Below are 22,257 nucleotides of genomic sequence, written 5' to 3' on the forward strand. Positions count from 1 at the left end.
TTTTTTATTGTAAGAAAAACTGTTTCATTTTTAAGCTCAAATATACTTTATTAGCAAATTACTTATTCCACAAAAGCACAATGTAATTCTTAATCTATGAAAAAGGTGATGAAAGCACAATTCTATAAGCCTAAGCTTAACTTATCTGTAACTAACCACGATTGTAAACCATTTCTCAAAATATCTTTCTTATACTTTCATACTCACAGACATGAACAATCTTATTCTAAAAAAGCTTAGTAAGACAGTAAGTGATGCTTAAGTTATACATTTATATCTTGAAAATGATTTTATAGATATAGACTATAAAAATAATACAAATTTTAGTGCATTTTTTAATTTGTGAGAACTGTTATACAAAGAATTTGTGTTATTAATCACAGATGTGGGCGTAATTTTATTTTAAATAAATCTTAACATTTTTAAATATTTTAACAAATAATACTTTGGATACTGATTATTTTTGAACTTTGTCAGTAATTTTTTTTTAAATGCACTCAAATCGTAAATATATTTCTATTTTGCTAAAATTTGAAAATGATAATCTATATTGAAATCAACAAAAATTATGTTACTGGATTATACAATCTTTTTTAAACGAGGCAAAAGAAAAAAAAAAAAAGAAAAAATAAAGCCTAAGACTAAAATTTATTTTGTGGAATGTTAATATTCTATAGCATTTTTAAAATCCTTTGGTAATTGATATTGCTTGCCACACAGCTCCCAAGCTTTAAAATCATCACACAAGCGTAAATTTTCGACAAAACATTCAACGCCCCTTATAAAAGGTAGCATTATTTCATCATTAATCATTTCTGAAAGACGATGCAAGTAACATATATTCTTTGCAAGTGCCTCTTTGATACTATTAGCTAGTGGGCGCTCTGTACATTTTACAATGTCCAACTGAAATAACAAAAAAAAATGTTAAGACTTTTATACTTTAAATTTGTTTGTTTATTTTTAGGTAATTAATATAACTTACTTGTTCTTGGATAGTATTATGTTTCAAACCAAGGTGATTGTTAAGACACTCCGAGAGACTTTTTACATTGTTAGGTAAACGTCCAGTTTTATTTTTTGATATGATAAGATCGCCAACCTGAAAAAAATATTTTTTTGAGATAAATGTGACAAAAAATAACCTACAGTCAGAAAAGTTATTGAACCTACCTGAGTATCAAACACAGATTTCAGCTTAACATTATGTTTGTGGTATAAGCAATCAGATAGTTTTCTACAATCATGGACAATCTTTTTAGGAGTATCATCCTCAAGTATTTTTTTTAAGCCAGCTTCAAAAGCATGATACTGAAGAACTTGAATGTCAAATATATATATTTGTTGTGGTGTAGAGATGACCAAAAATGGCATCTTACATTTTCGACCCATATTTGCACCATCTGAACTTACGGCAACATAGTTATACTGATTCAAATCATTAATTGCCTCATGAAAAGTTTGATCAACTTGGTTTATATAAATATATTTTTTAGATATTTTTATAATGTCTTCACATTCTTTTTGTGTGATCTTTAAGTAAGTATGCTGATTAGTTTCTTGCAACTTTACAATATTTCTTACTTCTGAATCATAGTAGTGGCAAACTCCATCATTTAGTTCACCTTCCGGTAATTCTTTGACTTCGTAAAGTGATATCTTTGATTTATCATTATTCATGCTGTGAAACCTGCCTTCTACTATTTCGCTATTTTTAGTGTGAACTTGGATAAGTTCGCCTTTCATGTAAAGATTGTCCATTTTGTCCTCGACTTACTTCTAAAGTGTTGAATAAGTATTTTAATCTTTCTTCACTGGTTTAGCAGGCGGTTTATCGGTTTCACTGTATGCCCTATAAATATAGAGACCTAAAGTTACGTGTAAAACGACAACCGCTACTACAGCTGAATAAACGCTGCTCGTTACAGCCTCCAATCGCAACAAGCTATCGAAAAGCAAAATCTTTACTACAAAGAATGATAGCACTGGTACGATGATTATGAATAAACAGTACTTGATTACTGTCCGGAAAACTTGAAAATCGGGTAGTTCCTAAAATTAAAATAGGTTAATTTAACTTTTATTCACGACAAAATAAATGAAATGTATCGTTATTTTATTTGTTTATAAAAATTCATACATCTATTAACTTACATTTGCCTTTCCTTCAATCATTATAAGGGTAAAACAAAAATAAAAATAAAATTAAAATGACGAATTTTGACCTATCACTTTCATCAATAATCCAGAGACAGCTATGTAAGCTAGACTTTTATCACAGACTTTTATATACTCTTTGGCTAGACTACATATTTTATTACTGACATGTTACTGACATATAGACCGGACGTTGTCGCTGAACCTGGCGGCGTGACGGGCATGACGGACTAAAGATTAAAGAGTTTAAATTACATCGCTTAAAATTGTAATTAATAAAATAAGTTAATAAAATTTATGTTTTTAAAACAATTAAAGTAACACGTAGATATCTAAAATATTCCTTAATGCTATACAGCAGCTCCAAAGTGACAACGCTTTGGCGCAGCGGCAGTGGGGTAGCGTGGTTATTTAGGTATTTCAATTTAAAGTATACTAAAACTTACTTAGCTGAGTGACTACGACATATAGAATTTAGCCACCCACTTTCATCCCGTGGGTGTTGTAAAAGGCGACTAAGGGATAGATAAGTTCCAATAATAATAATAATAATAATAAAGCTTTATTTAATTCCATACAAAATTCATCAATCCTTATCTCAATTTGCCCAAATCAAAATTTCAATCAATTAAAAAAACAATACAAAATAATTAATAGTACTTATTAGATTAGTGATCATTATTAAAACATACTATTTCATGTAAAATAAATAAATTAATCTAATATATATAATTCTCGTGTCGCGGTGTTTGTATTTGAACTCCTCCGAAACGGCTTGACCGATTCTCATGAAATTTTGTGTGCATATCGGGTAGGTCTGAGAACCGAACAACATCTATTTTTCATCCCCCTAAATGTTAAGGGTAGTCCACCCCTTTTTTTAAATTTTAGATAAATTTATATTTTTTATTTTTTATGATAGAATATTAAAAAATACATACAACCCTAAATTTTCAACCTTCTACGATCAACCTTTATATTTTATTTGTTAATTATAAACTTTAATTTTTCTAGCAAGATTTTTATTTTTATTTTTTCATGACTTAGAATAAAAAAATATATATTTCTCTTAATTTTCAATCTTTCTACGATCAACCCCTATTTTCCCATCGCAATTTTTATTTCTTATTATTTTTAATAATTTCCTTTAATTATGATTTGCCTTCGCCGATCGATAACTATCAATGGATCAGTTATCCCCGCTAGATGTCTACATTACGTTGTCACCTCTCATCCAGCAAACATCACGGAGTAGGGATGAGAATACAGCCGGTCTTCTGTCTTACTCACTATACTGTTTTCGGCCATTTTTTTTTGGTTTTATTTGTGTATCGATCGTAGCAGTGACTGTTATACGTATTATTTTAATTTTTAAAGTTATGTTTAATAACCAAGTCGTACCGAGACTGGTATCGGTCTATGGTACCCTTCTCGAAGCTGTTCAGTATTATATTTACCTAGGCCATACCATCCAACTAGGCCGCAACAACTTCAAGAAAGAGGCCGATAGAAGGATTCGGTTAGTCTGGGCGGCGTTTGGCAGGCTTCGTCGAGTCTTCATTTCGAATATTCCGCAATGCTTGACAAAATTCCCCGAGTAATGCGTCCTGCCTGTGTTAACGATTGGTGATTGTGGAGCAGGCGGATTCTGGAGTAGAGACCGCGTCTTGGCGAACGCAGTGTAGGACGTCCTCCGGCCTGTTGGACCGACGATCTACGTAAGATTACCGGTTTGGGCTGGATAAGGATTGCGGAAAACCAGGATGCGGATATGTCGCGAACTTGGGGAGACCTATGTCCATAATATATCATTAAAAGAAAGGGATTCCCCGACTTCGCCTCAAAATAAGTAATGAAAAATTCCGTGCTCTTTTCAATCGGTCCGAAGTTGTAGTTGCGATAAAAATAATATAAAATGATTCAAATATTTACTAATTGTTTTTATTATTTAAATGTTATTCAATTTTGCCACCCCCTAAAAAGTGCCGCCCGGAGCCTGCTTTGACTGCTTTAAGAATTCGAAAGTTCCGTAATCCTTTTCGAGTTAAAGCCAACACGTAAATCTACTAAGAGATTATATATAAATATAAATATCTACAACGCACACACATGGTTGTCTATTCCTACAGTAAGCAACTTAATGCCTGTGTTATAGGTAATAGCCGATTGGTATAGCTACATTTTTTTTCGATATAAATACATATAAATACTTTATATGTAAATAAATATAATTATATTACACCCAGACTCGGGGTGGTAATCGAGCCCACAACCCTCGGAGCAGAAAGCAGGGTCGCTACAAACTGCTACAACTGCTTTTGTCGCTACAACTGCGCCTACGAGCTAGTCAAACATGTCTCAGAATTTCTTCTATAAGATACATTATGTTTGTTTATGACGTCTGTTGACTGACCAGCTCGAGATTAGTTATACCTACTCATCACATCATTATCATCATATCAGCCTATCATAGTCCACTATTGGACATAGGCCGCCACAAGTTCGAGTCAAAAATTGTTCCGTGAACTCATGTGTTTTGCCCATAGTCACCACGCTGGGCAGGCGGGTTGGTGACCGGAGGGTTAGCTTTATCACATCGAAGACGCTGCTGCCCGTCTTCGGCCTGTGTATTTCAAAGCCAGCAGTTGGATGGTTATCCCACCATCGGTCGGCTTTTACAGTTCCAAGGTGGTAGTTAAACTTGTTATCCCTTAGTCGCCTCTTACGACACCCACGGGAAGAGAGGAGATGAGTGGTGAGAATTATACCTGCTCAAAACCAACAAAGGGACTGGTCTACAAGTTTAGAGTCGCTCAACGTGCAATGTAACGGGCTATGCTTGGGGTTTCTCTCAAAGATAGGATTAAAAAAAATTACTTATAACTTATTTTCCTCATAATGTAATCTTCATCTACATAAAATATTTATTATTAAAAAAAAAAAAAAATTTAAGAGACAGAGGAATACTTAATTAAATACTTATTTCTGATATCTGACTTAAAAAATCTGTTGTGTGCCAACTTTAATGAAATCGAAAAAGTCCTCCATTTTCCTGTACTATTTGTATATTTATTAAGTGGGATAATTTGTGAATAATCCCAATTGTTTATTAAGTGACATCCTTTTTTGATTGAATGATTTATTTATAGAATGGTCCCATTACAAACTTAAATTTGTAAAAAAAAATACACTAAAAAAAATGAGACTATCCGCGAGAGAACGAAAGTAACCGACTTAGCCCACAGAATTAGCAAGTTGAAGTGGCAGTGGGCTGATCATCTGTGTCGCAAGGTCCTGGAGTGGAGACCGTGTCTTGGCAAACGCAGTTTGGGACGTCCCCTGGCCCGTTGGACCGATGATCTACGTAAGATTGTCGGTGTAGGCTGGATGAGAATTGCGGAAAACCGAGATGTCAGGCGCGAACTTGGGGAGGCCTATGTCCAGCAGTGGATTGCAGTAGACTGAGCTGATGATAATGAAAACTCAAAAATAGTTCAGAAGTTCTGGGCAGAAATTAAACACCACCAACTGATGACACCAACCCATTCGTTAAAAAAAAAAACAATTAAAAACTAAAACCTGACTACGACGAAAAAATTGTAGCACGTCACTTTATATTCTATAGAGGGTGCAGTCAATATAAAGTGTCCACTGGACATACCTTATAGCTTATAACGTATATCCAGTGGACAATTATGACGTATATATTGATACCTTATTTTTCTAAATAGGATAAGCAGTTTGAGAGATATCATACAACCCTCCTTTTGACTTTGCCATAGTCAGGAAAAAAACAAGAATTTTTTTAGAATAAACCTTTACTTTTGTACATCTACCCTAAAAGTCTTTTTGTATATCTTAAGGTGCCATCAGGGGCCATCCATAAATTACGTTACATGATTTATTTTTGCAATTTTACACATATAAACTTTTATTTATAAAATTAAAACCTTAGTTTCGACATTATTTTTATTTCTATTTAACTAACAATTACTAACGGCTTAACGTACTCTCCAAGGCACGGTGGAGAGACCCACAAGAACTGCACAAACAGCCAGACCACGACAAACATCTGTATGGCCAATACAAATGTTTGTCATGTGCGGGTATCGAACCCGCAAGCACTGGTGCAATAGCCACAAACCAGTCCTGTGACAGTTGCGCCAACGCGTCATTTATAAGAAAGTTAAAATAAATAAAATAAAGCAAGTCTCTAGTGTAGGTTAAGAGAAAAAAGCCCGACGAAAAAAAATCTCGGTACTCTTTTAAAATTTAAAGTCAACAAGAGAAAGACAAGAAAGACAAAGTCAGACAAAACGAAAAATGCAACAGCATGACCATGAAACGATTAGCACAAACACGAGACAGCCAATCGTGTATGTCGAAATCACCACTAACTATTTAGTGATCATAGCCGTAGCGTTTTTTCCGCTGGGAAATGCATTTACGTACTAGCTCCACCACCCGGAGGCGACGGGAATATGGGGCTCCCGCTGTGGTCAAACAGAGCACGGACTACCTACTAAAACCCAGCAATGCCCTCATCGTAATTGTGGGGAGCCACGGGATCGCTAACGCATGCAACCGTGACGCCCCGACGGTAGGCCTGCCTGTGCAGGCCACCTTCGCTTATAGAGTGCTCACGGGCATCGACAGCGCTCTATCGTCCACGTAAGGGGAGGGAAAAGAGCATCATCTCTGTTTCAGAGGGTGAAGGAATGGAGTGCGTGGTGGTGTTTTCTTCCCGCCGGTCGTCTCCCGCGTAACGCATCAGCGTAGGCGTCCGCTTCGCGCTCACGCTCCGAAGCCTCCTGAGCGCTATGACCTCTTCGCAGAAGGAGGCCACGGCCAACCAGCACCTCTCGTTGGTAAGCATGGAACGGACGATGGTTGACGGGAGGTCACAGCCTACAATGTCAATAAATAAATAAACAAAAGTTGGGGTAGCTTCCCTCCTTGCGATTTGATGCAGGAACTTACCGAAGCAGTCATAGACACTATTGATGGATGTTGTAATAAGCTTTACTACATAAAGTTCACTAGTAATTTTTTTAAACTTCAGTAAAGGCAGAATTTGGAAATCAGAATCTTATTATATGTTAAAATAAAAATTCATATAAAGGAACGACTTTTTTTCCTGAGTCGGCATTTAGGAATAAATGTTATTGAGTTGTTTCAGAATGTTCTATTTGAGTCATGCCGATCACTACGACAAAAAATGCCAATTTTTCCACCTATGATAGCAATATTATTACTCATAGTAGGAAATATATCCGCTTGTAATAGATTAAAGGTGGATGTTGCCTGTAAATTGATTTTAACGAGAATATTATGTGTATTTACTTTTTAATATCTACAGTATTCATTTAGTATATTTGTAAAATCTTTATTGCAGTTCTGAAACTAAGTATTCCTATTATAGGTACATGAAATTAACAATATAACCTTATTTAGTACTCTCACTTTACGGTATAATGAACATGAATAGTGTGATAATTTTATAAACGATTGTATTTTTGCAATTGCAATATTAGGGTACCGTCGGCGTCGTATCAAATATATTTCGTACTCACTCGGATATTTACATTTGATTTTATATTTACAATCTTTTAATGGTTGATATAATCATATTATGATACTTTTGTTTGCAGGTTTTCCTACAGTTATTATTAATAATAACTAGGTTATACTTAAATAGGTATTATGAGTTAAGATAGGACCGTTCGACATTGTCGAATTTCATTCATTTGTCGAGTATTTCGAAATAAAAGAGTTGTCGAATTACTAAAAATGTTCACGCATAAGAACGAAACCTATTGTTTGTGCTGGCATTCGTGCAGTGATAGGTTATTGTTAAAGTTCGATTTTTTTTAAGAGTAGGTATTTGTCTTACTTAGATTTATAATGTTTTGTATGCTTTTGTAGTTTTTATCAAGGGTTGATGGATAATATTCTTGGCCGATTAAACTTGGTTTGCGATTTTAGCTTCGTGGACATTTGTCATGTTTTCTAACTAGTGATAAGTACTAAAACAATTTAAATAGAAATATAAGCTATTTAAATTTGCCTCAAGTGTTTTGTAAATATTTCCAGTTCTTCCTTTTTTCAACACGTTTATAAATTTTATGTTATCGTTTCAAACGGAACCAGTGCGAAATGAAAATTTTGTGTACTTATCGATATGAAAGTATACATATTTTTCCATTTAGTTGTACTACATAAATATTATATTGGTTTGGTTTGTTATTTGACATACAGTTTTATGTAGGATAGGTCATTCAAAACTTTTACTTCTCGTACGTTTTCCAGAATAAAATGATAAAAACTGTCCATTATAGTATAATATTAACACTTCTTGTAAGTATTTTTATCTCTTTTTTAATTATTTTTTTTAAACTCATTGCTTTTTTTAAATAAAAAAGTAAGTAATATGTAATAAGTTTTAAATTGCCATATTATTCCCGTTTTTATTATTTCTAACAGATTGGGATTTATGGTACAATTTTAGATCTAAACGAGGTGCAAAAAAATATTTTGCAATGGAAGAATAACTTGCTAAATTTTAGCGAGGTCAGATGTTTCTATTGTTATTTTTTTGTTTCAAATTATTTTTAATTTTATTTTATAAATTATTTACTTAACTATTCATAACTATTTGGTTCTATTCATAGGTAGGTGTCTCTACAAACGGCATTTTTGATTTAACCGATGTGAAAAATAAAATTTTACAATGGAAAACCCAAAAAATTGCTGCCCTATGTCCTTCGAACGGGTAAGATTATTATAACTGATGATGATGTGCAAAATGTTCTTTATTCTTTATTTTCGTTTTGTTTTAGAGCAAAATTACAAAATTTGCTGAATCTTGCTTGTAGTACTGCGCAACCAACTAATGTTACAGTTCGCGACACTTGTATATCATGTTTTGCCAGAGTTACAGCAATGCCGGAGGTGATATTTAGATCAATAATAGTATTTTTAATACGACTCCAAATAATTCAGCAATAATTTTTATAGGGACCCCAAGAGTTGAGCGCGCTGAGTGCTTGTGCTGGACAATATTTTACAAATACATCATATGCAACATGCGCAACAAACGTAATGGTAAGTAATTACTTTTTATGATTAATGCTATTTTACGGAATTTTTATGTTAAGTACTTACTTTTTTCTGTTTGATCAGATTGTTCTGTTTTTATTTTATTTACAATAATATTAGTACAAATAAATAAATAAACAAATAAGATTAGATGAAAATTATAAATTTTTGTGTTAATTGACTAATAATTTTATAGTTAATAAGCTTTTAATTTCACTATCTAGGCACTGTCTACTTCAGCTTTAAATGTTCAACCATCTGGTTGCTATATGGGCTATTGTGATTTTGCACGTTGCTTAAGACGAGTTAACTCTGTGAATTTGGTAAGTGTATGTTATCAAATATATAATACTCATATACTAATTTTTTAAGAAAATTTATTTATCATATTATTTTAGATAACGCAATGTACTAGAGAGGCTAGAACTGGCGTCAACATAACGCTCGACGCTGACAATGTACGGTTTTTTACGAATGTAACATCATGTATTCTCGCCAAGACGAGGTGTGGTACGTTTAATCCTATAACCGGAGATCCTCAAACACCAGGATATACTACTTCGGGGCTAAGAGTCAGCAATGCCCTTCAGTTTTCTGAAGCTGGTGAAATTAGAGTATTGGCTTTTTCAGCAAACACGCCGGTGTCAGCCTCTTTTTGCGCCTTAACAACCAACTTAACTCAAACTAATTGGCTTACAAATAATTGTTAATAGGTTTTAAAATCAAATATACCACTACTGTTTATATTTATAAAATTTAATATAAAAACAAAACTGGCGCAGAATAAAACAAATAATAATAGTAAAAAAAAAACAACAACAGCAATAAAATAATGGCGAATTAATTTGAAGGTACGAGTATAAAGAAATTTGCTGGACTGAAATTTAGTTTAATTCATACTTCACATGTTGCTTGCTTTATCAACGCAGAGTTTAAGTTGTTGAAGTTAGACTTATGAATTCTAGTTAGTAGTAACACTTTTCAAATTGGTATTGCATAATTTTACACTATTAACCCCACTCTGTTTTGTAATGGAGAACCACTAGAAAAAGTCAGCAAATACAAATATTTAGGATGCTGGGTCGACGATACGGGGAGCCACGGTCTGGAAATAAGGTGCCGCATAGAACAAGCCCGTAATGCTTTCTTTCGGCTTAAACCACTTCTATGCAATAACAAGCTGAACATCGAGCTACGAGTACGATTAGCACGCTGTTACGTTTTCTCCATTCTCTTGTATGGTGTTGAAGCATGGACCCTCACCGAATCGACCTGTAAGAAGGTTGAAGCTTTCGAAATGTGGGTATACAGGAGAATGTTAAGGATATCCTGGAGAGATAAAATAAAGAACGTAACTGTGCTAAGTCGTGTGAAAAAGAAAGCGGAAGTTGTGTACGCGGTTAAGAAGAGAAAGCTTGAATACTTCGGCCACATCATGAGAAACTCTAAGTACCAGCTGCTTCGACTTATTATCCAGGGCAAGATCCAAGGCAAGCGCAGTGTGGGTCGTAGAAGAACATCTTGGCTAAAAAATCTACGCCAATGGTTTGGGAAAAGCACCCGTTCGTTATTCAGGGCTGCGGTATCAAGGATACAAGTTGCCAGAATGATCGCCGAACTTCGTGAGAAGATGGCACTTTAAGAAGAAGAAGACACTATTGGGTATTTTTACATAAAAAAATCTTTGTGTGCGTTTTAGTGTAATTAACTCAACTTAAATTTTTGATCTCTCATAAAAAAATTTGAGTACAACAGCAGAGGAAATAGATATTATGTATAAACGAACATGTATAGTCCCAAGTATGCGTACTTAATTTATTGGACCACGTAATGCAATGCGATGGTCACGGTCTTATACTCAGATTGGGCAGCGTCGTGGGGTACGTCGGCTTAATGGTTTACAGTCGCCAGAGGTACGACGATCGCTGGGTGAGCTGTGTAACGAAGACAAAATAGCATTCTGTATCTTTTTTATCACACGTCACGCATTTATGTTTTAAAATATAACCAATTAAAATGAAGCATCACCACTGCATCACGTGACCGCACACAGCGATAGAAGTGACGTACAGCGGCGTTGACGCGAACGAAAAGTTATGACATTATCGTACTAAAAATCTCTCACCATTGAAATTCAAATTAGTTTCCTGCCTGTATATAAAACCGTGGCAATGGTGACACTTGACAGTACGGTACGAACAGAATCAAGCAGAAATTAAGTCAAAATATTACTATTCGTCAGTAGCCGCTAAAAGAAATCTGAAATCACTTTGAAATAGTAGTATATCGAAACGTGTAATTATTTTGAAGTATAGAGTTGTCGAATTTATTTGATCTTTAGTATAATTGTTTTCAAAAACAACGTAATACTTGACACAACTTGAAAATTTCAATTATATAGTGTTCATTATAAAATATTTTTATCAATTAGTATACTGCTGGATAAAAATGGGCTTAATTATTATTATATCACAAAAAATTGAACCGTTTATCTTGCCTACAATATGTAATGTTACTGCTTCATCTTTGTTAAAGATGGCGTTAAAATGGGAGTTAATTGTTATCTAAAAACGTAACATGGTTTAGTCAGAGTTGCGTTAATGTAAGATTATAAATATACTTAGTAACGTTAGCAATGGATTATATAAATTAAGGCACTTTAAAAATATTGGTTACCATGCAGTGTAATATTTATTTACTAAGAGAATTACTGCATTGCGACGTAGATAGAGCGGATGCTTAAAGGAAAAAATGTACCTAGCAGAAAAATAATTGTCAATGTCAAAATCAATGTCATTTTTTTAATTGTAAATTTGTAAACTTCAGTCTTCACAACTGAAAAGTATAGTTTTAAAAAAATTATTAAATAATATTACTGAAAAGTGTATATTGAAATACTGAAATCAAGAAGAAAAAAAAGTTAGCGAACCTTATTTCTTGAAGCTATTTTCATCGTACATAGTAAATTGTAAGTATTTATATTAAAAGGTTAACAAAGTTCTTCATTTAAAATATTCGCAAACTAATGCCTATATTTTATATTTCCTTATGCGTATATATTTTTAAATTTAGCATTTTCTGATAATTTGATATAGTATTTATGTTAAGCAAACTGTCGTACATATATATACATGAAAAGTTAGTAGTAGCTGTATTTTTTGGGCTAATTAATATTACATTTATAACAAATTAATAGCTTAAAGAAAAAAAAAAATGGAATGATACCAAGAGGTTTATGTTAATTGTACAAAAAAAAAGTTTTTAGAAGTTGTACTTTGCAATAATGTTTTTTGATTCTATAGTGTGTACTTTAAATGCTATATTACATACACGCTGTTGAAGAATTAAATCGAAAATTTTATAAAAGTACAAATATTTTAGTTTCTATTCTTAGTCTCTGTGTGGGTCTTTTGCAATTTATTTTTAACTAATTTAGATTTTTTCTTGACTTTCTTTGTATTTCTAAGAGATTCATCAGAATCAGAGTTATCAGTTATAACATTTGGTATTGGCTTCCGACTAGACTTCTTAGTTTGTATAGCTGTTGCAACAAAAGCACTTTTTCTAAATGTTGATTGTGCAACTCTGTTTTGTATTATTGGTTGTGAATTTCTAGGAACATCTGTAAAACTAGTATTGTTAGTAAGTGTTGAGTTTTCTGATTTTGTATGTTTTAACCTGAAAAAAAACAAAAAAATTATCATTAACATCAAATATTTCTTCATATTTTGTATGAAAATTGAAATATATACACACTTTCCCTTTTTTTTAATTGTTTTTAATTTACTAACTGGTTCAATAATTTCATCAGAATTTGTAACTTTAATTGTAATCTTTTTAGATTTTACTTTCTTTTTCTTTTTTTCTTCTTTGCTTTTCTTTTTTTCACCCTCTAATTCTTCTAATTTCTTAGAACATGACCTGTTACAGATACATTGTTTATGCTTATAGTTTAGAAGCTTTATAATAAGTAATGATGACGAAATAAATTTATGGAATGCAAATATAATTATATTTTTTATATAAATACTAATTTGTATATTTATAATTTTCTGTTAATTTTGTAAGTATAAAAGTTTGTGACGATGTAATAGTAAAATTGTGGACAATCATTACTATTTTATTCTAAAACTAGCTGTGCCCCCAATTTCATCCGTGTGGAATTAAAAAAATGTTGTGTAGTTTGGCAAAACTAAAAAATAAACAAATTCCTAAAATAAAAGTAGCCTAAGTTACTCCTTATTACATCAGCTGTCTGCTAGTAAAAGTCCCGTCGAAATCGGTCTAGCCGTTTCAGAGATTAGCCGAAAAAACAGACAGACAGATAGATTTATTTTAGGTTAGGTTTTTGGTCTTATTTTAGGTAAAAATCAAATATCATATTTTGTAATGAAATTGTGTTATGTAAATCTTAATTAAAATACCTAAGTAAAGCTTCACTGTCTGTAAAGTAAGAGTTCATGGCAAAACTGGAAATGCCCCAAGACAAGGGACCTTTTTCATCATCCTGAACCCCGGTCCACACATTTTTCCTTAAAGAATTTAGTTTCACTTGTAATTCCGATGGCTGTGTGTGTCTACATTTAATTTCAGATAAACTCCTGCAATACAACATCCATATGTACTATATCTCTTAAAAATATTTACTTACTTTATGTATTAATGTATTGTACTTAGGGGGTGGTAAACGTTGGAATTGATGCCATGATGCCGGATTTAAAGGTCTTTTATTAAATGGTTCGGTTGTCATTGATACACTTCTCGGTCTTCTACATTTAGATGATTTTTTTTCACGATCAGAATTAAATGGTGAATCACTTGTCTGCAAAAAGAGATACATTAATAAACAGAAATTAAGTAAAACAAAATAAAATTATTATATTAAATATTAAAAAGATATATAAGTTACTGGTGCTGGAAAAATTTTTAATTCAGGAGGCATTTTTTTCTTTCTTCTTGCTTTGACTTTCGAAGATGAATGTATTAGTTTACGCACTCGTCGAATAGGGCTAAGATTTCCTTCAAATGAGTCACAATCTGATGATGCATCTGTCATAGCATCTGATGTTAAATCTATAGTAGCTCTTGATACCTGAATTTTTTTTAAATACATTTATTATGTATTAAGAATTTTACCTTCATAAATCATACAATAATTATGTTATAATTATATTGAAATTATATACCTGTAATGTTTCCCTTTTTGTTTTTTTCTTTTCAATTTTATTGATTTTTTCCAATACTATTCGTTGCCTTTGTGGTTTCTGGAGCATAAATATTAGGTCTTATATTTGAATACAATTTAATGTTACTATTAGTACTTCTACTTTCTATCACTTACATCAACTGTATTTTTATTAATATCCGGAAGAATCGGAGATGGTGGCGGCGCAAGTTGGTGAGTGACCTCATAAGGTTCTTTCGTAACACATGCCTCGGAACTGCTGCTTGATGTATCTCCTTCGTCACTATAAAAATTTTGGTTACTAATATGAAAAATATACTATTTGTTTAATCGTTATAATTTTGGTCTCTATATGTTAAATTATTGATCATTGAATCAAATCTCTATTATGCTCTTTCTAAATATATATCTATATTATCTAATTTATAATACACAATTTTGTGATATTTGTTTTCGAGTAATTTATTTATTTATTCAATGAGAAACACCAACAGAGTTACGTTTTAAAGAAAATTACAAGCAGCTAAATAATATTACAAATAGTGTACTTGTGATCAGCATGCAATGTAAATTTTTGCTTTAAATATGTAACGAAGGAGACTTACATCTAAGATACAGGATATGCCTAGTTTAGATGTATCGTTGCAAAATAAAGAAATGTATAAATGTATAATAAAAAATAAAAAAAAACTATGCTTAGGTGTTAAGTATACATATAATACTCTTTACGACAATTAAAACATGCACTTTAGACAAAAAAGTCGTGCTATTCTAAAATTTTAAGCATTGAAAAGAACATAAAAGGTTCATAATGGTATAGTACGTATATACCTTGAGTAATCAGAAAGATCGATATTTGTTGGCTCATCAGCATTCGATCCTTCCTTTAAAAGGCGTGTTACAATTTTTGTTCGCAATCTCTCTTTGCTTGGATCTTCGTCATAGAAGTCTAGTAATGTTTCACAAAATGTACGGCCAAGACTCTCGTAATCCTGTGTAGAAAAATGTGTTGACATTCTACTACCCATTTCTGATCCACCGAAAGATGCTTCCATTGTGTAACTGTTTGCTACTCCCAACATCCAAATTACCACTCTAGCAGTTCCTTCTTTACTACGTTGTATTCGAAATTTGCAATTTTCAAATGAAAACTGGAATTGTCACAAAAAAAAATTTGTTAAACAAATGTAATATATACAACTGAATATGTATATCTCAAAAGTCACCTTGTCGGCAGCATTCTTATGTAACATTAAAGGAAAAACTTGCTCTTGTAATCGCTTGTCAGAATTTTTGCGGCTTTCACATCCGTAAATGAAAATGTTATGTTTTCTTGAATGAGCGTGTAAATCCACATACATAGCCACGCCGCATTCTTCCTGTAATCTATTCTTAATCAGGCTTAGAATTAAAAAAAAAATATATAATTACATTTTATTGAATAATGTATATACCTTCGTATCATAACTTTTGTGTGCCAAACAGGTGGATATGTTTCTCTTATGACGGTTCTGTATTGTCTATTTAAATCTTTTCCGGTTAGAGAACAACGATTATTACCAACAATAACCTGTAATTATTATTATTATTATTATTTTGTTTATAAATTGACGCCGCGTTGGCGCAACGGTTACAGCCATGGATTGTAACTGTTGCGCTGGCGGTTGCGGGTTCGATCCCCGCACATGACAAACATTTGTATTAGCCATACAGTTGTCTGCCGCGGTCTGGGTGTTTATGCAGTCCTTGTGGGTGTCCCCACCGTGCCTCGGAGAGCACGTTAAGCCGTCGGTTCCGGTTGTTATCATATACACCTAATAGCGATCGTTACTCATAGTAGGGAATATATCCGCCAACCCGCATTGAAGTAGCGTGGTAGATTAAGCTCTGATCCTTTTCCTACATGGGGAAAGAGGCCTGATGCCCAGTAGTGGGATATCACAGGCTGAAGCGTTACAAACTAGATTACTTCATATAACTTAACCTATACTGATCCTTGCTATAATTTAATTTACTTACTCCGTCAGGATTTAACATCGGCACAAGCTTGAATATAAATTTCTCTCTCAATTCTCGCGCTTGATTCGAGTCTCCGGTTAGGTAATCCATAAATCCTTTCATCATCCACGATGAAGGTGTTTCTCCAGGATGGACACGAGCCGTAATTATTACAGCTTTTTTCTTCTTTTTGAGAATGGAAAACGACATTAAAATTTAGGTTTGTTACGTAATACTAGGTATATTATTTTAATTTAAAAAATTTAGAATAAAATAATTACCTTGGGTTCCATTTCGTTGGAATTTTGTGGCGCAGTAATGGTTAAATAATACACATTGTTACCGGCTAAAGTTCGACATAAAAGTCGTAGTTTTGAGTACGTTGATTTTACTGGATGTGCTTGCAGTCTAGAAAGATACTCTTGTAAATCTGAATATGTGTATGGATAACAATGTGCAATATATACAGCGTCGTCTGTGTGGGGAAATTCTAGATTAAATGTCAATGTGTAACTTGGGTTTTGGTCTTCTTCTTCGGACCTAGAGTTAAGTTCCTTATTAGTATTTATATATTGAATGTAATTTTATTTAGAATAATTTTTCTATTTATAAAATACTTTACGTGGAATCATTCTTGTAGTAAGCGATGTTATCGCCGCAACGTCGCCAACCGATCGAATGTAATTGGGCGTCCTTCGTTGAGTACAGTAAAGGTCGCATGCCATCGTTATATAAACTTTCGGGTTTTGACAAATTTACGATTGAAAACCTAAAATATATAATATTAATGAGTTTTTTATGGCAATTGATAACTTTGAAAAGTGTCTGCGTCACTGCTTTACCTGTACATCGTTTGTTTTTTAGTGTTAGACACCCTAAAGTAAAACCATTGCATGTGTCTATTAGTATAGAGATCAGTACGGAGGTGGAGCTCGTAGTAAGCAGACGTTATTTTAATTGCTTTCGCTAAATTTCCGCTTTCAAAACGCGATTCGAACCGTAATTCATCGTCACCCCCTGCACTCGTACACGCCGATAAATACAAGCGAGAGCCTCCTACCGACGATCGACTAAACTGTAATAATTTTATTTAATTCAATAAATATATTTTTGGTTTTAATAGAAGCATAACAACTAATATATTTTTGATATTGATTAAAACATTATTACTAACAATAGGTATATGGGCTTGGCTTTTTTTTTCAATTATCGCAGGGGAACCTATTTACGGGTGATATCCAGGATGCCCGGGTAGGCATTCCTAGACCGTATGTCGCCTTCAGCACTTGGGGGTGCAATACCGATCAAACCCCTTCAACCGCTTTCTTGCTTTCGCTTTTTGGAGGGTCCCGGATCTGCAGGCAATAGGATCCCTCCAGCGACAGGCTGGCCTTGGCGAAAAGGCCAGACTTCTCCTCCATGGGGACTGTCCGGCTCACCTCTGAACAATCCCGACGACGCCGTGTCTAACAGGACCAGGTTCCCATCCCATCCCCATCAAATCCCCTCCGAGAACTGTCGTCAGATCGCGACGCAGCGCCGCATATGGGCTTGGCCTGAGCTAAACAATTTCAAAAACAAACTTGATAGAATTATTAAAAACTTTGTAAACTTACATAATTTACTGCGCTCATAGGATAGTATTGAAAGATCACCGTTCCAGCTTCTTCTCCAACAGGCTGTGGCTTCAGTTCTTTCCCAGTCGAAACATAATATGGTTCTGGAGATGCAGGGCTCCATATTAAATGTTGTATTCGTTCCTCTACAACCTTCACAAAAAATATTAATTGTTGTATGCAAAGATTAAAAAAGTATACTTATATAAGTGAGTATGTTCTTCACCTGACATTCTGATGGCCATCGTGGCGCCTGTTGTGGACAGTCAAGCTCTTTAGGAAGTGCGAATAAATCGCGCGGTTCCTTTAATTTTGCTGTTGTTCTAAATGTTTTTATGTCGGTGTTTATTTCTAGCTGATTTGTTTTAATATTATTTTGAAGAAAGTTGGATATGAATGTTCCTGTAAAATATTTTTTTTTACAGTGACTTATTAGTTATAAAATTTTAAACATTTTGAAAATCCTTGCGATGTATTTATTATCATGTTATATTATCTCGTCGTTAAGATTACCTTTGTTACATATTGGGAAAAGAGAAGCTTGTAAACTTTTTACTTGGTCTATATTTGCTATCAATAAATTATCTTGTAATACAGGATCCCTAGTAGGTAATGTCAGAGTAATCGTTGTGTTGTCGATGTAGTTCTGCTCTTCCTGTTCTATCATCATAACGTTCTCTTGCACGCACTCAAGTTGTTTCCACCATAACATTTTGGTTAAATTTATTATATACAGTTGCTAAGCTACATATATCATCCTTATCGCCCCCACCTTAAATGTTATTAAATATTCTGTCTCCATGGTTGCAGAACTATTTAGATTGATAAGAATCGACAGATTTTAACTGCATGAAACTAGCGAATGAAACGGCGCACGGAAGCACACTGACGTTTTCGTACCGGGGCCAAAATTATCGTTATACAGAGACGAAAGCCTTACTGATGTCATGCTCCGATCGTTTTACTATTATCTAGTGATTGGTGACGTCATAGGGGTAGGAGTTACTGACTAACAGTCGAATCTGAATACATTACCGTTAAAGACACCGAGTGGACGTGTTGTTTTTGAAAACATTAGTCTAACATTTTCGTTATAATAGCTCTCTCTCATCAATAGTTCTGTTTCAGATCAAAATTCCACTTAACTTTAGTTAGTTGATTAGTTTTTTTACACTGTTTATTAATAAATACCTTGTTTTATGGATAGTGCTATTTATATTAAAACTATATAAATAATAATATTTATATATTTTATAATATTTACAATTAACCCAAAATTTATTCAAAAGTATTAAGTTTGAAATTTTTTAAATTTAATTTTTTAGTATGCATATGTTTGCTGTTTAATAAAACTGTTTTTCATGTATACTGTGTGATAGCCACTTTACTCACCTCTTCCATCTTCATTGGTAATTCCTTTTTCAATTTTATCAGAATATATTTGTATCTTTGACATTTTTATCACAAATTATCTTATTTATTTCACTATTAACATTTTTTGTAGTTAATTAAAAACCCCCGTGGTTTAACTGAAGTTATTCATAAAATTACAAATTGAAAAGTTATCAACTCTCGTTTATTTAATAAACATGAATAACTTCAGCTTAAATATCCTACAGAAATATTATACAAACGTTGTATTTATTTAACACTTACAAAAAATCTCACACACGTTAGTAAATAAAATAATACAGCTTCATTAAAAACTGACTAAAAAAAATACTTTGTATTTTCTTATCTTTGTTCTTACTTTTTAGTAATTAAGTCTCTCAAAGTGTAATAACTTGCCGCCTCGACGAAAGGCTGATAGAGGACTGCTATTCCTCGTAATGTGAAGTTATAAAGAAATGTTTTAACTTCGTTATGACCTACGATTAAGTTTTTAAAATTTTTATGATACTACCAATGATGATCAACTATAACATTATATCAAATATATAAATATAAACGTTATTAGATTACATACAATAATGTTCTCTATTTTAAATACACGTTTACTTTTAATAATAGAATGTATTAACAACATATTACGACTTCGTTTGGTCGAATAAATTTTAGCGCTAATTCCAATTTTTTTAGAAAGTATGATGGCTTGGTTGAAATTAGCGACATACAAGAAATAGTCAAAAATCTTATACATTGTATTAATGATACGAGTGCCGTGTAATATTTTATAATTTGCAGTATTTATTTAGTAAACAAGAATATGAATACATTTTAAGGCTATATAAAACATTCGGTTTAGTTACCTTGTCGCATATTGTAGGTATTAATGTTAAAGATAAGAAACACTGTTCAGATAGATAAAATTAATGAATACTTCGTTACAGCCAGTTTCAATATTCGTTATATCTCTGTGTTTGCTTATCTCTGAGACAGAATTTTGAAGTAAGCTGCGTACAAATTGCGTATCGCTAGTAGGCAAAACCAGAGAAAGCTAGATTATTGTAAACGGTCGTTAGGCAATAATAGTAGTATATATATTATTTTTTCTTGATAGGTTTTTCATTAAAATGTTATTCTAGCTGTTTGGTAAATTCAACTAGTTATTAAATTTTAAAGTTTTGATCTATGTTAAAAATATGGTACAGTGGTTAAGTAAAAGAAAAACTATTTGATGAATTTTAAACGGTATTGTCATATCTAATTTATGTATATATTGTAGTCGTCAAGACAACGACCTAATAAGTATATCGATTTTACGTACTTCAGTAACAGTGAATCAAAGAAAAATCTACTTGCTGGTGAGAAATAATAGCGATTGAATACTTTGATGATTGTGTTTGCTCTCAAACGAAAAAAACCGACTTCAATTACCGACAAGTAATACACTGTAAGTAAACAAAAAAAAAAGTCAAGTAAATACGCGCTATCAAAGATTACTCAAAAATTAGTGATCAGTTCTCGATCAAATTAAATAGGATTATATGACAATCATTAGCTTTCAATTAAAGTAAGAATCATCAAAATACCCAGTGTAAAGTTATGCGGTTTACGACGTAGGTCGACGAAAGAATAGTTAAGTAATTAAATATAACTCTAAAAGTACTTGTCAGATCGCATTTAACTTTAAATGGTACCAAATGACACGCAACACCTTTGAATTAAAACGAAATTCATCGAAATCGGTCCACCCAGTCAAAAGTTCTGATGTAACATACATAAAATTTTACAATCGAATTGAGAACCTCCTTTTTTGGCAGTCCGTTAAAAGGTGATTTTTACTGTAATTCTCTCTCTGCATAAAGTCAAATAGTATGGTTTAAAGTGTTTTTGTTTATATGTTGTACGAAATATTAAGATATTTTTTAAGCGAAATTTCTATGAGGGTAAAATTTTTACGGATGGAACGGCAACGTTTTGTCCATGGCGCTGGACCGGAAACCTAAAGCTTTAGATTTGTATAAGTATAAACGAGAGTTAAAAATAAGTTTGCCAAAGAAGGTGCACTTTTTTTTTTAAATTTTCATGTTGTTTGAAATTTGCGCATGCATGTTATTCATTTTAAAATTTTCTAGCAGTTTGTCAAGCAATTGCTGGCTCTTAATTATAAAATTTGCTCTACTTGTTAGTTATTCGGTGACAACGTAATGTTATTGTAACATCGACCTGGTTTAATAATATAGACAAAAATTATTATAAAAGTTTAAATGATGATTGAGCTTGATTATAAAACAGCTGCTGACTTCATTTTGACCCACTTCAAACGTTCAGATTTCATTTTAACTTGTAGATTTGTCGAGGACTGATGACAATACACTAATTTTATAAGGTTTTCTACTTTTTACTTTAGTTTATTTATAAAAGCGTGTTTTTTTTGTTTTTTTTTTTAAACTATTATTATTATTGTCAAAACAATGTATATGAATACAGTAGATAAATTTATGAGACATTTTCTTCGATATAATGACAATCAACTTTTTTTAAACTTTGTCTTATGTTACACATTTGTCCGTGTCAAGCAAGTTTAAGTTGTTTTTTTTTTAATACTATACCTCTAACACGCAAGCTAGAGAAATAAGGTGTTGTTTGCTTCGACCCATACTCTACTACAGACATACATAGACAGATATGTATACTCTACTACAGTTCTCGCTTTCATGCTGCTCGTACTTTCTTGCTTCATACTATAGCTTTCTATCAATCGTCATCTGACACCCGAAGGGTGGGTTCCCACACATGTTACTAAAATCTTATTTTTTA

At 32.7% G+C, this 22,257-nt stretch overlaps 4 protein-coding genes across 4 annotated transcripts; 1 reads left to right on the plus strand and 3 right to left on the minus strand.

The window, feature by feature from the left end:
- Positions 1 to 27: 27 nt before the first annotated feature.
- On the minus strand, positions 28 to 1,827 carry LOC123670094 (piRNA biogenesis protein EXD1-like). The gene is made up of 3 exons (XM_045603602.1): positions 1,174 to 1,827; positions 986 to 1,102; positions 28 to 906 (listed from the first exon to the last, which is right to left on the minus strand). The coding sequence occupies exons 1-3, from the start codon at positions 1,759 to 1,761 to the stop codon at positions 664 to 666; spliced, it is 948 nt and encodes a 315-aa protein (XP_045459558.1). The 5' UTR covers positions 1,762 to 1,827; the 3' UTR covers positions 28 to 663.
- LOC123670095 (vacuolar ATPase assembly integral membrane protein VMA21 homolog) lies at positions 1,801 to 2,310 on the minus strand. Its single transcript, XM_045603603.1, has 2 exons — positions 2,155 to 2,310; positions 1,801 to 2,052 (listed from the first exon to the last, which is right to left on the minus strand). Exons 1-2 carry the CDS (start codon positions 2,173 to 2,175, stop codon positions 1,801 to 1,803), a joined length of 273 nt encoding a protein of 90 aa, XP_045459559.1. The 5' UTR covers positions 2,176 to 2,310.
- Positions 2,311 to 6,977: 4,667 nt separating this feature from the next.
- Positions 6,978 to 10,002, plus strand: LOC123670294. The gene is made up of 6 exons (XM_045603801.1): positions 6,978 to 7,025; positions 8,829 to 8,929; positions 8,997 to 9,108; positions 9,175 to 9,261; positions 9,480 to 9,578; positions 9,654 to 10,002. The coding sequence occupies exons 1-6, from the start codon at positions 6,978 to 6,980 to the stop codon at positions 9,963 to 9,965; spliced, it is 759 nt and encodes a 252-aa protein (XP_045459757.1). The 3' UTR covers positions 9,966 to 10,002.
- A 2,630-nt stretch (positions 10,003 to 12,632) lies between these two features.
- LOC123670298 (cytosolic carboxypeptidase 2-like) lies at positions 12,633 to 18,766 on the minus strand. The gene is given in 17 exon segments (XM_045603805.1): positions 12,633 to 12,933; positions 13,012 to 13,192; positions 13,678 to 13,856; positions 13,929 to 14,077; positions 14,165 to 14,347; positions 14,442 to 14,519; positions 14,597 to 14,723; positions 15,272 to 15,591; positions 15,667 to 15,826; positions 15,895 to 16,010; positions 16,460 to 16,624; positions 16,720 to 16,978; positions 17,061 to 17,207; positions 17,281 to 17,513; positions 18,055 to 18,207; positions 18,281 to 18,456; positions 18,568 to 18,766. Coding segments are annotated over 17 exon segments (3,126 nt in total).
- Positions 18,767 to 22,257: the final 3,491 nt, after the last annotated feature.

Source organism: Melitaea cinxia, chromosome 4, assembly GCF_905220565.1.
Source record: "Melitaea cinxia chromosome 4, ilMelCinx1.1, whole genome shotgun sequence".
Taxonomy (NCBI): Eukaryota; Metazoa; Arthropoda; class Insecta; order Lepidoptera; family Nymphalidae; genus Melitaea; species Melitaea cinxia.

What these genes read in the sequence shown, in the direction of transcription:
- LOC123670094 (XM_045603602.1), bottom strand. Translation starts at nt 1,761, where the DNA reads ATGGACAATCTTTACATGAAAGGCGAACTTATCCAAGTTCACACTAAA. An exon ending in AATCTGTGTTTGATACTCAG is followed by an intron (nt 1,103 to 1,173) that starts GTAGGTTCAATA and finishes TATTTTTTTCAG; the next exon opens with GTTGGCGATCTTATCATATC. An exon ending in ATAATACTATCCAAGAACAA is followed by an intron (nt 907 to 985) that starts GTAAGTTATATT and finishes TTGTTATTTCAG; the next exon opens with TTGGACATTGTAAAATGTAC.
- LOC123670095 (XM_045603603.1), bottom strand. Translation starts at nt 2,175, where the DNA reads ATGATTGAAGGAAAGGCAAAT. An exon ending in TGATTGAAGGAAAGGCAAAT is followed by an intron (nt 2,053 to 2,154) that starts GTAAGTTAATAG and finishes TTTTAATTTTAG; the next exon opens with GAACTACCCGATTTTCAAGT.
- LOC123670294 (XM_045603801.1), top strand. Translation starts at nt 6,978, where the DNA reads ATGACCTCTTCGCAGAAGGAGGCCACGGCCAACCAGCACCTCTCGTTG. An exon ending in CCAACCAGCACCTCTCGTTG is followed by an intron (nt 7,026 to 8,828) that starts GTAAGCATGGAA and finishes TTCTATTCATAG; the next exon opens with GTAGGTGTCTCTACAAACGG. An exon ending in GAGTTAACTCTGTGAATTTG is followed by an intron (nt 9,579 to 9,653) that starts GTAAGTGTATGT and finishes ATATTATTTTAG; the next exon opens with ATAACGCAATGTACTAGAGA.